Source organism: Cladophialophora psammophila (assembly GCF_000585535.1).
Source record: "Cladophialophora psammophila CBS 110553 chromosome Unknown aczJe-supercont1.12, whole genome shotgun sequence".
In the NCBI taxonomy this organism is placed as follows: Eukaryota; Fungi; Ascomycota; class Eurotiomycetes; order Chaetothyriales; family Herpotrichiellaceae; genus Cladophialophora; species Cladophialophora psammophila.
In genome coordinates this window covers 779,446-794,973 of record NW_006912933.1, presented here as the reverse complement: position 1 = coordinate 794,973, position 15,528 = coordinate 779,446, and the positions used below count along the sequence as shown (strand labels likewise).

Genomic DNA, 15,528 nt, shown 5'->3' with positions numbered 1-15,528 from the left:
CTCCGGCCGCTGTGATCTTCAACTCATCACCTGTTCTGCACATATTTCTCCTGTACTCTCCTAATTATCTACGGTTCCCTCTGCCTTCGCAGCCCGTTGCACCTCCGCATTCCGGAGGTATCCCTACTGTCTCACCGTAGACATTGGACATAACTTCCCCTCCCCAGCAACAAGAACCCCGCGTCGCCATCGAACATCGTAACCATGTCTTCATCCGTCGACGAGGAAGCGACCATCTCTATCCCGAGCCTTGCCTTTGTCGCCGTGCTGGGCTACTTCATCTATCGCTACTTCTTCTCTTCCCGCTCAAGCCCCGCCGACGGCAGCTCTCAAACATCCTCCACTACCCCCAGAGGCACCACTCCTGGAATTCGTTTCACGCCTGCACAAGTGGATCAGATAGCCCAGGTGTTTCCGCAGTTAAACCGCAGGGATATCATGTGGGATTTGCATCGGAACAGAGGCAGTGTGCAGGCGACAACGGAAAGGGTATTGACGGGAAGAGGACTAGATCCGGTAAGTGATTGCGCACGAGCGCATTGGCGCGAGACTGGCAGCAATAGGATACAGGGGCTGATGTTGGAACTTGTATACAGGCTCCGCCTTCGTTTGAACCGCCCCCTTCGTTCATGGCCCCATCTTCCGAGTCAACTGCCACACCTACGGTATTAACGCCCTTCAAAAAGCCACATCCGCAGGACTTGATCACGCGGTACAATTTACAGGCAAAAATAAACTCAAAGGGGAAAGAGAGAGAAGAAGAATCACCGCCGCCAGGGTGGGCCAGCAATAAAGAGGAGCGACAGAGGATGCTCCAGAGACGGCGAGATGAAATGATTCTCGCAGCTCGGAGGAGAATGCAGGAGAAGGATGCTGAGAATGCAAGTCCTCCACCGTAATTATGACTTTGACCTTGCGCAGGCGCTCAAGGAAAATGATCGATCGAATTTGGCCTACGAGCTCCAATGATTTTGCCCGCTGGATCCGCCAACATCAATGGAGAATTCGTCTCGCGCTATGGGAAATCACTTCAAGTCATTTCGTCGTCTTCGTCTTGGTCATCGTCGTCATATCTCCGGTCCTCCCTCTCTTCTTCCTCTCGTTCTCTTCTCTCCTGCTCCCTACTTGCGTCAATCTTTCTTAGGCCGTCGACTACTCCGGTCATAAAGCCTCTTGACTCAGAGATCTCCATAGCGCCTATGCCGTCAAGCCGTGTGCCTTCGCCATCACCCGACAAATGCTCTACTCGTTTTCGCATCTTTGCGAGCCGCGCTTCCCGTATGTCTCTCAGTAACTGCCGGACTTTGTCAGGTTCTGGAATGTCGTCGCTCGCCGCTTCCAGTAATATCTCTGAGAGTTCGAACCAATGATATGGGAGCGTCGTCGGATTTGCATCGACAGTACATGACTCCACGAAAGGTGGAGAAGCATAGAAGGATTTTCCGCTGTAGTCTGTCTGACGAACAGAAGGTATTGAGGCAGCGGGAGAAAACGTCTCTTGAAAGTCTTTGTGGGTCTCGGTCTCGAGGATATCTTGCAGATTCTCAGCGAGGAGCCAGGGCGGAGGGAGGATATTGGCGCGTCTTTGGCGCTTTAACAAGACCGCGAGCCACATGGGGAGAGTTGATCGCTGAGGCGGGATGAGTGGTCGGGTAGGACCCTAGACATCGAAATATATCAAAGCGTCAACATGTCGTCGTTGCTGGACGCGTTTGACACGAGGGACTAATACAACGAGAGATATGCTTCGCACCTCATGTGATGCAGAGGTCGTGGGAAGATGGACTTACGCCCAGTAAGTCGAGGCGTTCGAGGCGCTGTCGCGGTATGATGGTCACCTGCTCCATTTCGCACAGGAATGCGACCTCGGCGGGCAGCAAGCCAGGAGGATGAGGGAAAGCAGACATCGGGCTCGTCTAGGAGGAGGGTCGGAGGTTGACAATACGGGGTTGTTATTCTCTTGTGCTCCAAAATATTCGAGGTGTAGAGGGGGGGCAGCCTCGTCGCGGCGCGTGCGCTAGAAGACTGCGCACAAGTCACCCCGCGCGAAAATAACTGGCGCGGTCTGGCACATCAGATTTGACTCAGTAGACATCTATTTCTCAACTTAACCCTAAGACGCAGAAGGATATTCAATAGCCTGGGTAAAATCTTTCTCAATGGAGGAGGACATAGTGTTAATGGAAACTATTTAGTAGATTAACCAATCTCTGCTGTCCCGTATCCTGCGCCAATCCCAACCGAGTGTCACCGTTACTAGTCTGCTGCGGCGAATTGGCTCCTTCATCAAGCAGCGAGTGCACAATATCCAAACTTCCACGACGAATCGCTAGACGGAGCGCTGTAAAGCCTTCAACTGTAACCTGCTGTAAAACCATGGCATTCTCAGTTGTTGCCATGTGGTATAAGATATAGTTGGCTGACGGGAGATTGCCCGTCTGGACGGCTAGATGGAGCGCCATCTCATGGAGATCGTTGGAGGTTAGCAAATCAGCGCCCGCCTTATGGAGGAGAGTAAAACACTGAAGCTAAGTCTGATCGCGGATTGACTCTGGAATCGGGATGTAAGGACTGTAGCAAGGCTTGAATCCAAAGGCGTAGATGGCTGCTTTGTGTAGGGCAGTATCTCCACTGAGGCTGCAACGCAGGGCAAGGCAAGCACGAAGCTTCCCTCGACAAGCATTGAGCAGATCTCGGACAATCTCGACATGTCCATGTTGGGCCGCAAGTGCAGAAGGGGTCTGATCGGACTTGTCGCGGGTGGCTGGATCTGCCCCCAGCTCTAACGGTTTTCGTGCTGTTTCTGGTCTGCCGTGTTGGCAAACTATGTGAAGTGCAGTCGCATATAACCGTTCTAAGGACGTGCCTCAATAGACGCCCCTAATCGCATTAACGTTTCGATAACATGTGGGTGAGCAGCAAAAGCGGCAGAATGAATTGGTTTGTCAATCCAGACACCCCCACGTAGTTCAGGAAACCGTTTCCCTCTGGGTTGCTGCCAAAAGAAACTCGACAATGGCTGGATGTTCTTGGGCGTCACTCTGGAACGGAGATATAGTCGCGTAGCTGCGGCGATCTCATTCATCTTCTCCGACTCTTCTAGCCCGATTCCTTCCAGGCCGGTGGTGGCATTGAACCGATAGTGCCTTCTGGCGTTGGCGAGGTTTGGTTTCAATGCCAGGAATGACTGGACAGTCTCCTCTGTCTCGGTTGCAATTTTGATCAGCGTCCGGCCCACTTGGCCATGTTGCTTCCAAATGCTTCCAATGAAGGAACACCAGTACTGATTGATAACTGAGCATTAAACTTTGCCATCAATTGGTTCCAGTCCCTATCCATGTTCCCACAAGTGTTCTGCGTGGTTCCGTAGTTGCGACACCGGATTGTTCGCTCCAGTGCCTCCATCAAAGAACTCCTCCTTAAAGCACCCCATTTGAATCGGTTCAAAAAAAGACGATCCCGCCGACGTCTCCAAACTCGCTTGCAATATGGTTATTTCGTTCGAAAATTCGGTGCTTACGAGCGGCGAGTGTAGCTCGTAAGACACACAGGTTGAGTGGTCTGCTTGCTGACCCCATACACAAATCTAGCATCGTCAGAAGGCTTTCCACGCCGCGGAACTGTCCTTACACTTTGCACGCATTCTCTGATGCATCCTTTGGCAGTGAATTTTTCTGAAGAACGTGTTGTTCAATGACTTCCTTCACCGCTTGCCTCAGCTAGGCCGAGTCGAACTTGGCTTGAACCCTGCCTAAAAGCGATATTGAAAACCACTTATTTGGCCTTTGAAAGACTCGGTCTGAAATGCGTAAATAGGCATTGATACAGTCACTGATGCTCATCCTACAACCGTCCCTGCATGATGGCAATGAGTTTAATCGCTCAGTCGGGATGTCTGCAGCTGCGGAATTCCATGACCTATCCGCCTGTGCTGGTTCCGCCGAGCATGTCAAAGTAATCACACGGTTTCGGTGGTGCATCTGGATCAATGGTTCCTATGAGTTGTTGAAGTATCCTAAGGGCCGAAACACCCCGTCCTAGCGATAGGATATTCATGTCAAAGAGTACCGAAACTTGCTCAAACGACCTGCTTTTGTAGTCTTGATCTCACCTGATAGTGCGGCCACCATGCCATTTCGTTAGACTCACCTGACGATCATCATGCCCAGGTAGGGTGCAGCGTTTCCTTAAAGCCACAGACATCTGTTGACCGAGAATCCAAGATGGTCCCTATTAATCTAATGCTCGTACAAGTATGTACTGGGTAGATGGGCTCTTATCACAGCAAACGCGCTGAGTTTACTAGCGCATTTTAAAGGTGTCGCTAGCGCCGCTAGCCTCTCTAGCATTCCACTGATGACTGGTTGGGCTAAGTTTAACGGGTTCGACGGTCGACTGTCATTACACCTCTTGGCAACCTGCTTAGGTAATCGCGCTTGACTTCCGACGCCAAGTCGCGAGCTTCAACTTCACCCATTAGTTTCTCATGTTTCCTATGTCTCTTGGTTTTTCTCGAGTCAACTCGCGGGACCTTGCCATTATTTGCTCAAAGCTGCCCTGCCTCCTACCACTTCTCTAGCCCCTCGCCATGTCATACTTTGCAAGCCCGGAATTTCTGCGAGTCCTCCTTCTTGGCTTCATCACCTCGCTGCACATGACATGGCGAAGGCTCGCCAATCAGGTCGTTCCAGAACCCTATCTCGACGAATTCTTCCACATCCCTCAAGCTCAAGCATATTGGCTTGGGAAGTGGTCACAATGGGATCCTAAAATCACCACCCCTCCAGGACTCTACGTCTTTTCCTACGCCGTCAATTCGGTCCGGGCATTCTTCTCCAAAGAAGAATTAAGACCGTCTGTCAACGAGTGGAGATTTGCCAATGTGCTATTGCTGTATCTATTGCTTGTCGCGCTATACATTCTGGCGGCTGTTGGGAGGAGGATTGTGCATCACGAAAATATCCTTCAGCGGGAGTTCAGCATCATTTGCTTCCCATTGATTTTCTTCTTCTCTGGCATATATTACACCGATCTGTTCAGCGTTTTCACCGTGGTCCTCAGCGAGATATTTTGGACTGCAGGGACCAACTCCCAGGGACCTGTCAAGGTCCTCTTTCAAGCGTCACATTTCTCGGCTGGGCTGGTGTCATTGTCCGCCCGGCAGACGAATATCTTTTGGGTTGCGGTGTATCTGGGTGGACTCCAGGTGATTGAAAGTGTAAAGCAGAGAGTCGGTGCGCGCGAGGTCCATGATCCTCCTGTGTCTGAATCATACTTTGAAGGTTCGACCGGCCTGTTTGTCTCAAGTCCTCTCGATTGAAGCTTTCCTTGATTGGTTTCTGACGGCAATTCCAGATTTCCCCATTACAAGCATTTCTCTCGCACAATCTGCCGTCCCCATGATACCCCAACTCCTTTTCGACCTATGGCCCCAGCTATCGCTCCTGGCTTCGTTCGCCGCGTTTGTCGTCTGGAACAGTGGCGTGGTCCTCGGGGACAGAGACAACCACGTTCCAGCGATCCATCTCGCCCAAATGCTCTATATTTGGCCAGCAATCGTCTTCTTTTCGTGGCCTCTGCTGCTGCCACTTTTCTCCGACCTCCGCGGCCTTCGCCAACGACTACCCAGATTAACCACGACAGTGACCTTCCTCGCACTCATGCTCGCCATAGTCAACTTCAACACTATCATACATCCCTTCACCCTGGCTGATAACCGACATTATACATTCTATGTCTTCGCCATCCTGAGAAAACACTGGCTCATCAGATATGCCGCCGTTCCAGTCTACTTTTTATGCGCCTGGCTGGTTCTGGGAACCCTAGGAGGTGCCACGGATGCTACGGTATCGTCTTCAAAGTCCGTTCGTGTCGTTTACGGAGACGACACTGTGCGTGTGAGCTTTATACTTGTCTGGCTCATAGCGACCTCACTATCGCTTATAGCCGCCCCACTTGTGGAACCTCGATACTTCCTGATACCGTGGCTCACGTGGCGGCTGGCTGTTCCGGAATATATAGCACCGTCAGAGGAGAAACGGAAGAGAACAGAGCTAGAGAGGAAATCGTCTTCTTCTAACAACAGCTCCATGGATGGCCCCTCACCATCGGCGATTCAGTCGTTACTGAGAACGGCGGCAGCGCACTCTGCGTGGTTGGAGCTGGTGTGGTATGTTCTCGTCGACGTGGTCACATGCTACTTGTTCCTGTACCGTGGATTTGAGTGGCCTCAGGAGCCGGGGAATGTTCAGAGGTTTATGTGGTAGTGCCAGTCTACGACCTCCGCCAGGGTCAAGCCCCAGAAGAGAGTGAGTGAGTGAGTGAGTGAGAGAGAGACGGACAGAGATGTCGGAGAAATTTAGTTGGAAAAAGTTGTACAAAATAATGCCTTTCCTAGCATCACCTCCGCAGGATCTTCCCTCTCCCCTTTTTCCTTTTTTTGACCCGCCTTTTCACCCTTGAGGCTTATGCAATCGGTAACTGAACAAAGGGGTGAGGCTATTGCCAACTTTTTCGAGATAGAATTTTTCGCTATGGCAGATTCGATGACATTTTATTCGGCGACATTTTTGCTGTTTCAACAGAATTCCACCACCCACTTGCACACGGGCGCGCTCTTACATGGCCTAAACTGGGGGGGCCTCCTACCTCGCCATCATGTCTTTTCGGAAACCTTCTCAGAACCCCGCCCTCCCTGAGGACATCACTTTCCCGGGCGGGTTGGGGCCATGGGAATCAGCACACAGCCGTGGAGGGAGGGATGGGTGGATCAAACGGCGACCACGCTCCCGAGCCGCATGACGCTGGCGACCTCGTCATCAATTGTGGGGCCGTGGTACTCCTTGCGGCCCTTCACCCAGTACCAGACGATGCTGAAGATGACGACGGCGCTGGTGACGACGACGCTGTAGTTCATGGTCGAGGCGTCGACGGGAGTGACGGGCGGCCACACGCTCCAGAAGATGACGAAGATCATGTACACGCACGCGTACGCGTTGTTGATGGTGCCCAGCGGCTCGGGCAGGTGGAAGGGGCCCCATTGGAGCTGGGGCTGGGCGACCAGCGAGGGCCGCCGGGCCGACGTGATGTCCTGACCCGGTGCATAGATGGGGCCGTCGTTTAGCGCGCCGCCGGTCGTGAAGCCGGATTCGAGTACCTTGGAGTCGCCGGGCGACGCAATCTTCTCGTCCACCTGCTGCTCGGAAGCGCTGCCTTCAATGATGCCATTGTCGTCTCCGATCGGGAAGCCCGGCGTGTCTTGCTTGTGCGGGCTGATGTGTCCCTTGAGCCGGTGGTATAGCAGAAAGGCTGCTGGAAGGAAGTACGAGCAGTAGAAACCCGTAATGGTCAGGGATATGACGTCGTTGAAGGCCGTGTACGAGCCGATGTAGATGAGCGTCAGCAAGGCCGCGAGCCCGGTCACGACGAAGACGCCGACGACGGGGATTCGGCGCACCCGCGACACGTAGCTGACCGGTTTGCTGAAGGGCGTCCCTCTGTCGCGCGCAAAGGACCAGGTCATTCGTGACGCCGTGGTAATGATCCCCGTCGCGCAGGCCCATGTCAGCGCCAGCACGACGGCGACCATTACTGTGGCGCCTGCGATCGAGTTCACGCTATCTATTCGGGGGAAGGAAAAAAAAATTCAGGTCAACATGTGTGGTCCCAGCACCCTGACTTTGTCTTTTTTCGGCCTTCTTTTTAAACATGTTTGGGAGAGGATGGGGGTTTCTTTTTGACTTACTGTAAAAGATCTGGATAAACGGATATCCAGTTGCCGTTCCCAGGACGGATTCCACATCTCCGAGACAGAATAGCACTGTCAACATCATGACGAAGCCGACGAGCCCGTTAATGCACATGCTCGCAATGATTGCGCGCGGAATGTTCACCGCCGCGTGTTCGACTTCCTCGGCCATGTGGACGGACGCGTCTGCGCCGACAAAGGTCGCGACGTTGCCCAAAAAGCCGACGCAGTACGACAGACCTTGGGTTGGCCAACCGCCTTCGTTCAACGCGGTTGCGAAGACGAAGTGCGCCGAGTTGTGTGGCGCGTAGGCCCACAGCAGTCCGAGGATGGTGACGAAGCCCGCGATGTGGAACACAATGATGAAGATCTCGAATTTCGGCAGCGCGCCGGGGATGACCACGTTGATGAAGATCGCAACGGCGATGACCAGCCACGCCAGCAGCGTGCCGTGCCATCGCTGGGCGTCGTAGTCCTTGTAGTCGAGAATGATGATGCCCTGGAGCATTGTCCCCGCGAAAATGGTCTCTGTCGCGACCGTCGCAATCCAGGCCAGCGAGGTCAGCCATCCGATGATGTAGCTGCTAAACACCTTCCAGCGCGGTGGTGCGAGCATGTAGACCCAATAGTACTGGCCTCCAGCAATTGGGGCCATGGATGCGAGCTCCGAGATGACGGTATAGACGGACAGCGTGCTGGACCATGCGATGATGAATCCGTAAACCAATCCGGCGGGCCCGCCATTGTCGAATCCCTGGCTGAATAGTGCGAGGACTGTTTCCCAGGTGATCAACTCGCACACGGCGAACCCAAAGAGCGACCAGAAGCCGAATCGTCGTTTGAGCACCTGTTTCTTCCCGAGAAGCGCGAGAATGGTGCTGTCGGTGTTGTCTTCCTTGACGCGTGCCATGGTTTTGACGCCCCCCTGGGCCCCCGACCGACCGTAATATGGACGAGAATTTGGAACCGGCACACGAAGGCGACCGCACGCAACGGAGAGCAGGGCTTCACAAAGCTGAAAAGACTCTGAGCGAGTTGGGGCTTGTGGTCTAGGTTATAGCTGGGAGGGCGATCGGCCCCAGCTAGACCTCAAACACGCTTACTGCTACCCCAATCCGCACTTGTCCGAAGCAGGAACAAATTCCTGCTTAGAGCGAAGGGGCCCTATATCAAAGGCTGACAATCTAGGATAGATAGGAAAGATAGAGCATGGCATTGCCGAGGAGACTGGCTGGAGAAAAAGCCAGGTCATGCGGTGGGGGTGGAACAGAAGAAAGATCGATGCTAGTTAGATCCTTACCTAGTACAGGCATGTTTAGCCATCTGGGTGCCATTGAGTATTGGGGGTCAGCAGAAAGGTTGTCGTGGTGGAGGCGATGCCCAAGGGCAGAGAGGCTCCAGAAGCAGCTCGCCACTCAGAGGAGAGGAATTGTCAACCCAAATCCACTTTCACACAGCAAGTCCTTTCTCTTTCTTCTCAACAGCGGTTGATTGGGGAAAGGGAAGAGGCACGAGGCGAACGAAGGCGAAGGCGAGACAGGCGGGCAAAAGGACCCCAGCAGATCCTTTGTGATCGCCTCGTTGTCACCGACCTGAGGCTGGTGGCTCACTAGCTGCTTGGCTAGGCCGTAATCCATTCGAAGCTTGCCCTGAAAAGCTTTTGCCGAGGCGGCTGACGTTGCGCCTTTTCTTGTCCCGAGTAGACAAGACCGTCGGCATTGCCAGCCTCAAAAGCTTGCTGTAGCTTGTCCCGAACGGGTGCACTTTTCCCCCCCTCTGACGCTCTGACCGGACGATAATGTGTACGAGTACCGAGTACCTCGTATGTATGTAGAGATATAGACAACATGTAAGTGTAAGCAGGAGTGCAAAGCAAGAGGACGGATTTGAGTGATGGGACTTGAAGCCGTGGTGCCCAGCGTCGGAAGCCTTGCCTTTGTGCTGACTTGCGAGGCTTGCTGCTTCGCCGGACCTTTTTCTCGCCATTAATGCCGAGCACAGTCTCGATGCACAGTATGTATTGCAGAGGCTGCCCAGATAGACTGAGCCGGTGACATTCGGGAAGATGAGCAGAGTGAAATGGAGCGGGCAGTCAGCTCGACCTCACGGCCCTGGAGAACTTGGCCATCGCCTCTTAACTGTTCTTCATGCCAACGTAAGTGATATGGCCCTAAGTAGTGGTAAGAGAGACACATTGAAGGACAGATGATAGGTTGCCCTCTTCGACCAGCTGCTGCTGCTCAAGTGACAAATTCTCGCTGAAGCCTTTTTGCGTACCTTTTCCTGTGTGCGCCCATCCACCCCTCCACCCATCAACCAAAATCATCAATCAGAGCCGCCACCCTACCTATCCAGAAAGAAGGATGTGTCAAACCCTACAAGACCTCGAGAAATGACCCAGACTAACGGAAATTTTGTGCGTCACCAAACAATACTGGCTGTTGGGATGATTTGGCGTGTTTCTTGCTGACGGTTCCGTCGCTGCGGTTGTGGCCTTGACAAGTCTGTTCCGGCTCTCATAGCGGGAACCGCGATCCGCTCACCCAAGCCTTCTTGCCATCACGGACGCCAACATCACAGATGTGAAGATATAGATGACTACTAGCTCGACCGAGGAGAGCCACGAGAAGAGGTGAGCGACCAGCTAGGGTGACAAGAGGTCTGGAAGTACAGACAATGCCTAGACGATACTTTGACCTACAGAGACCGGATCTTCTGCCAGTGTAGGTACTTCGTATAAACCAATCAATCCATTAATCAATGCATCAATCAATCAATCAAATAGCGCCAACACCCCTGGCTGAGCAGCAGTCTGTTCAATACACTGCCTCTTCCTATCACCCTTGTTCAATCCCCGTTCTCGAACCCCCGCGGTCATTTGGATGCCCACTGGTTGTCTCCTGTAGCTGCGCCATAGACTCCTGTGCAATTTCCACGAATCTTGCCCGTCCACCGTTTCAGAACCAAACGGCTGAGCGCTGTCGCAGACGCCAACCAACGGAAGCGTAACACAACTGCTCGCGGAGAACTTTGCCTCTGCGGCGAGACTCTTTCATCGTCGAATTGGTCGAGGTACCGAACCAGCCGGATTTGAGCTGCTGGGTAGCGGATGCACTGGTGCAGTTTGCGTCTGGTTTCCGGCACTCCCTTCTTGGGGCGCAATAGTCGGATCTTCCTCCATTATGATTTCCTCTGGCGGTGCATCTGCTTGCGCATTTACTCGTGTGCTGGGCGCAGTTTTATTTACCCATACAAAGTTCCCGTTGGGCCCGTGTTCGGCAACCCCAATGAGCTGTTCAAGGGCAGGTTCGGAGGGCATGCTTTCGATATTCAGTAACCCCGTGTTTCGAACCGAGACGTGGACCTCTTCGATACCCTTTGCATACCTTCCCGGTGTTCTTGGTGTCTGTCCTCCCGTCAGGGTTGCAGAGGTAGTGCCCTGGATTCGAGCTTGTCCCTGCCCGGCCTCTCCTAGGAGAATTTCCAAGTTCTTGTTCAGATCCGCGTTTTTCACAGCGATGCCGATGTGGATGTTGGTCAAAAGTGCTGCCATCCATCTTAGAGCTACATTTGCGAGACCAGAATTCGGTTTTCCTTCGACAATCGCACCGCCGACGTCTGAATGTTTCCCAGCAAACCAAGTCTGTTGCAATCTCTGGGCAGGTGCCGACTTCGAACTCCAAACCTCTGGAGTAAAAGCGTCGCGCATTTCATGCAGCGCAAGTGCTTGAAATCCATATGGGATGCTTTTGTGCAGCAGGTGAGCCTTTCTCGCCAGGGGATTCACTGTAGGAGGCACTCCCGAGCGCAGGCTCTCTTGTACGGGTTTCGGTACTCCAAGACCTTGGACCGTGTCGAAAACACCCACACATTCGATCTCGGCTCGAGTTGTTCTAAGCTCTGGTGCAGTAGGTGGCTTATAGTTGTCGCTGGATACTTTAAGCCATTCCCCGTAGAGAGCGCTCACCAATTTTGGGTCTGCTGGACCCTGTAGAAGCCCAACGGTTGCAATAAAATCAGCGGCAGCGCGTGCGGTTGCTGCACCCCTCGAAAATCCAAAGAAACACAGCGTATCGCCCGGTTGGTACCTTGGTGGTGGTGGAGGACTGGCTGGCACGGATCGTTGGGGCGCTGGTATAGGACACAGGGAACTATATATAATCTGGATGTTCTGGTCCATGCCTACGCTGCGTTAGCCTGTTCAGAGTCTCGGATCGCTTTGTCTCACCTTGCCCGAGCCCCAATTCGAAGATACGGTTTGCTATACCCTTGATATTGTTGGTACCTGTGCCTAGCCCTTGCTGATAATAACAAATCTGTTGTTTTCCATCCAAGCCTTGTGCCCCAATAGAAAGGGCCAGCCTCGCCAGATTACTTGATGGTCCTACGTCCGCTGCATTTTCACCAGTCCCATCACAGAAGATGAGATGCCTTCGAGAAGGAGCGGGCGCTGCGGGCGCTGCACCATGAGGGAGCACTATAGGCTGAGGGGGACCTGGTCCGGGCGCACCGCCCGGGTGAGGAGCAGCAGCCATCGCTACCGCTGTTCTGTCTGAGGAACGTTGGATTTCAGTTGATCTAGAGCTTTTGAGTGCGTCGGCCTTATCGCAGGGAGTGGCGTCTTATAATCCATGAAGGACAGCTGGACTTCGACATACGCGCTCCTCACGAGGGTCGTCAAAAGGGTGGACTGAGTCTTGTAATCAATCATGGTGGGTAAATTGGATTCAGCCCCCATCTTCCATGATGATGTACATTACCTCCTAATCATTCGAATTGTAACACTGTCAGCAATCCAAAATTGGCCAAAGCACCCAATCCCTCTGGTCGGACCCCGTTACAACTGTCTATCCGATGCTGATGTACTCGTATTTATGAGGGGCAAGAGAAGGTGGTTAGTAGCGGCCATCAGCATGACTAGCGAGTACCATATCAAGATGTGTTCGGGCGGTTCAAGCTTCAAGCCGAAGACCTAGATCTCCTTACTTAGTGATAGCGCTGACCCAAAAATGTCCCACCATCACGAGTTGAAACCGCTGATCTGATGCCCTTGGCCCAATCTGGACCATGTGCACTTCCTCCTCGAGGTGTCCGAATCTGCAGGATCAGAATACTTCAAGCCTGTGTCCGAGCCCGGACCGAACAAAAATCCTACCAGATCCTGCCTAGGTAGGTATCGGGCCTTTCTTTAACCTAATACAAATAGACTATCCTTTGTGTTGCTGAAATGTCTACAAGTAGTACAACTAATAGAAGAAGCCAAGCCCCTAAGCTTAAACTCTAAGTGTGTAAGACCCACTGATTAGTTGGTTCTAAGTAAGTTAACCGTTGAAACTATTTTTATTATTACAACTAATACTCAGAATCATCCCTCAAGTCAGTACCATTCGTTCCCAATGAAACAACATGAGGATTACGGGCACTTCAAGTGATGGGGCCAACTTCAAGTAACGTAGTCTAAATAGTGGACCCGGTCGTGTTGACTGATATACTAACCTCACCACCATTGCTTATAGCTTATCCTTGGCGCTCCGGCTTGAAGTTGCATTTCAAGAGCACATGGGATCTAGAAGTCACTGTCCGAAGAGTTATATAAAACCCGGCGGGACTGGGGCCGCCCACCGAGGCTAGCACCGTCCAACATGTATGTGTAAGCGTGACTTACGGGGGCGGTGCTCGTCCAGATATTTCTTCGCAGTCCGTGGACAATTCCCTTCCAGCCCAAGGTTCTTGATCCATCACACTCTTTTCCCAAGCATCTCTTGCATTTATGAATACTGTTGACGTTCAAACTATGGAGGGAGGCGACTACGGCGGACATTACCCTGGAGAGGGCCAAGGACATGGCGATTTCCAACATGCTGGACACCCCTTCGGCAATGGAGGAGACCCAGCACAGAATGGATTCGCCGAAGAAGGATATCCAGCGCAAAATGGACTCATCCAAGAAGGGCATCCAGCGCAGAATGGATTCACCCAAGAAGGACATCCAGCGCAGAATGGATTCACCCAAGAAGGACATCCAGCGCAGAATGGATTCACCCAAGAAGGATATCCAGCGCAGACCCAATTTGACCAAGGAGAAGACCCAACGCACAACGGTTTCGGTCAAGGAATAGATTATGGACATAACGAATTTGGCCAAGGAGAAGATCACGCGCACAACGGGTTCGGTCAAGGAGAAGACCAAGGGTACGGCGACTTCTACAATGAAGGGGGAATGGCGCAAAATGGCGAGGATGGAGAGCAGGACCTTGACGGTAAATTGCAGGAGCTCGAGCACAAGCTTGACAAGCTCGAGAAAAAGTATGAAACGACGTACTATTCCGACGGTAAGCTATGCTGTGTTGTGGCATTGACACCGCCGGTCAAGTCTGATGCGTCCAGTAGAGCCGGATGAGGTTCAACAACCAAAGCTCCACCATCACACGGCGGATATAACCATGGTTTGCTTCAAAATCCTGCAAATTGACCCAGAAAATGAACGCGCATTGAATCTACATCGCGATCACTCTGCCTCCCTCTTCAACCGCTTCTACGGCCACGAAGGCGTCGACTATAGTGAGCACAAGCCCAAAATGTCGGAGCACATCTTTGGAGTTCCCCGTCCTGAAGGCATGGATAGCGACCCTAATGATGATGATGATGATGATGATGATGATGATGATGAGGGCGAGGACGAGAATGAGAACGAGAATTATGGCGACAACTTTGACAATGCAGATAACCCTGAATATTCTGGCGGAGAACATGATGACCAGTATGACCATGAGCATGACGGGACAGGGGAAAATGACGAGTATCCCGGCGGCAATGATGACTACCAGGATCACGATTACGACCCCGAGCAGTCTTGGGATGATGGCAACAACGGGCAGCACGACGGGCAATGGCACGATGGAGGTGACGATGGCAGCGGTCATCACCACGGTGAGGGCCAATGGCATGATGGAGGTGATTATGACAGTGGTCATCACCATGGCGGACAATGGCACGATGAAGGTGGTGATGACAGTGGTCAGCAACACGATGGGCAATGGCACGATGGAGGCCATGATGGCAATGGTCATCACCACGGCGGGGAATGGCACGGTGGAGGTGGCGATGGCGATTATTAAGGAGAGCATCATTGCTGATCGGTGACATTGGCTATCGGCGTTGTGTTGTATTTATGAAGGACGCGGTCCGGACGTGTTATAGGATATGTTGAATCTAGCAATGTATTTATGAATTTCGTGGTTTCCGATCCGAAAGTCAACACCACGTTGACAAATAGAGACAATATAGACGAAATACCTGCCATTCCCGAGCCCACTCCCGAGGTATACCATAGGCGAACCGGTGACTGGCACACCAGGGCGAATGGCGGTCTGTACTGGGTACAGCAATGGAATGTCAATAGATGTATGCCAAGGCGCTAAAGCGTCCCATAGGCTAATCATGGCTTGATGGTACAGTATGTATGTATTCGATCACTGTGGAGCCTCTGTACTCGGTATCCACTTAAGTCTCTGAAGATGGAGTACCAATCCATTCGCCACAAACATCTAATCGCAAAGGTACAATCTCATAGGCAGGCGCGCCGGATGGCCGAATGCTTTGCACCTCAAGGCGCAGAGGACAGAGAACCGATCTGGGCGCGGTGAAGATGGTCCGCCCGTCCAAATGTTGCACTCCTCAGCTGATCACATATCAGAACAACACGTATTTCGAAAGATTTGGGTCGAGGCAAGGAATGGGAATCGCCAAATGCATCGTGTATGAGGCGAGGAGCAACCTGG

At 52.6% G+C, this 15,528-nt stretch overlaps 7 protein-coding genes across 7 annotated transcripts; 3 read left to right on the top strand and 4 right to left on the bottom strand.

Moving 5' to 3' along the window:
* Nucleotides 1-204: 204 nt before the first annotated feature.
* A1O5_07969 (uncharacterized protein) lies at nt 205-899 on the top strand (the record flags this gene model as incomplete). The annotated part of the gene is made up of 2 exons (XM_007748554.1): nt 205-516; nt 597-899. 2 exons carry the CDS (start codon nt 205-207, stop codon nt 897-899), a joined length of 615 nt encoding a protein of 204 aa, XP_007746744.1.
* A 131-nt stretch (nt 900-1,030) lies between these two features.
* Nucleotides 1,031-1,907, bottom strand: A1O5_07968 (GINS complex subunit 2; the record flags this gene model as incomplete). The annotated part of the gene is made up of 2 exons (XM_007748553.1): nt 1,031-1,660; nt 1,791-1,907. The coding sequence occupies 2 exons, from the start codon at nt 1,905-1,907 to the stop codon at nt 1,031-1,033; spliced, it is 747 nt and encodes a 248-aa protein (XP_007746743.1).
* Nucleotides 1,908-3,052: 1,145 nt separating this feature from the next.
* Nucleotides 3,053-3,511, bottom strand: A1O5_07967 (uncharacterized protein). The gene has a single exon (XM_007748552.1). The coding sequence runs from the start codon at nt 3,300-3,302 to the stop codon at nt 3,078-3,080; it is 225 nt and encodes a 74-aa protein (XP_007746742.1). The 5' UTR covers nt 3,303-3,511; the 3' UTR covers nt 3,053-3,077.
* Nucleotides 3,512-4,588: 1,077 nt separating this feature from the next.
* Nucleotides 4,589-6,266, top strand: A1O5_07966 (uncharacterized protein; the record flags this gene model as incomplete). Its single annotated transcript, XM_007748551.1, has 2 exons — nt 4,589-5,282; nt 5,356-6,266. 2 exons carry the CDS (start codon nt 4,589-4,591, stop codon nt 6,264-6,266), a joined length of 1,605 nt encoding a protein of 534 aa, XP_007746741.1.
* Nucleotides 6,267-6,769: 503 nt separating this feature from the next.
* On the bottom strand, nt 6,770-8,657 carry A1O5_07965 (uncharacterized protein; the record flags this gene model as incomplete). The annotated part of the gene is made up of 2 exons (XM_007748550.1): nt 6,770-7,620; nt 7,745-8,657. 2 exons carry the CDS (start codon nt 8,655-8,657, stop codon nt 6,770-6,772), a joined length of 1,764 nt encoding a protein of 587 aa, XP_007746740.1.
* Nucleotides 8,658-10,799: 2,142 nt separating this feature from the next.
* A1O5_07964 (uncharacterized protein) lies at nt 10,800-12,282 on the bottom strand (the record flags this gene model as incomplete). The annotated part of the gene is made up of 2 exons (XM_007748549.1): nt 10,800-11,878; nt 11,976-12,282. 2 exons carry the CDS (start codon nt 12,280-12,282, stop codon nt 10,800-10,802), a joined length of 1,386 nt encoding a protein of 461 aa, XP_007746739.1.
* A 1,259-nt stretch (nt 12,283-13,541) lies between these two features.
* A1O5_07963 (uncharacterized protein) lies at nt 13,542-14,865 on the top strand (the record flags this gene model as incomplete). Its single annotated transcript, XM_007748548.1, has 2 exons — nt 13,542-14,079; nt 14,135-14,865. 2 exons carry the CDS (start codon nt 13,542-13,544, stop codon nt 14,863-14,865), a joined length of 1,269 nt encoding a protein of 422 aa, XP_007746738.1.
* Nucleotides 14,866-15,528: the final 663 nt, after the last annotated feature.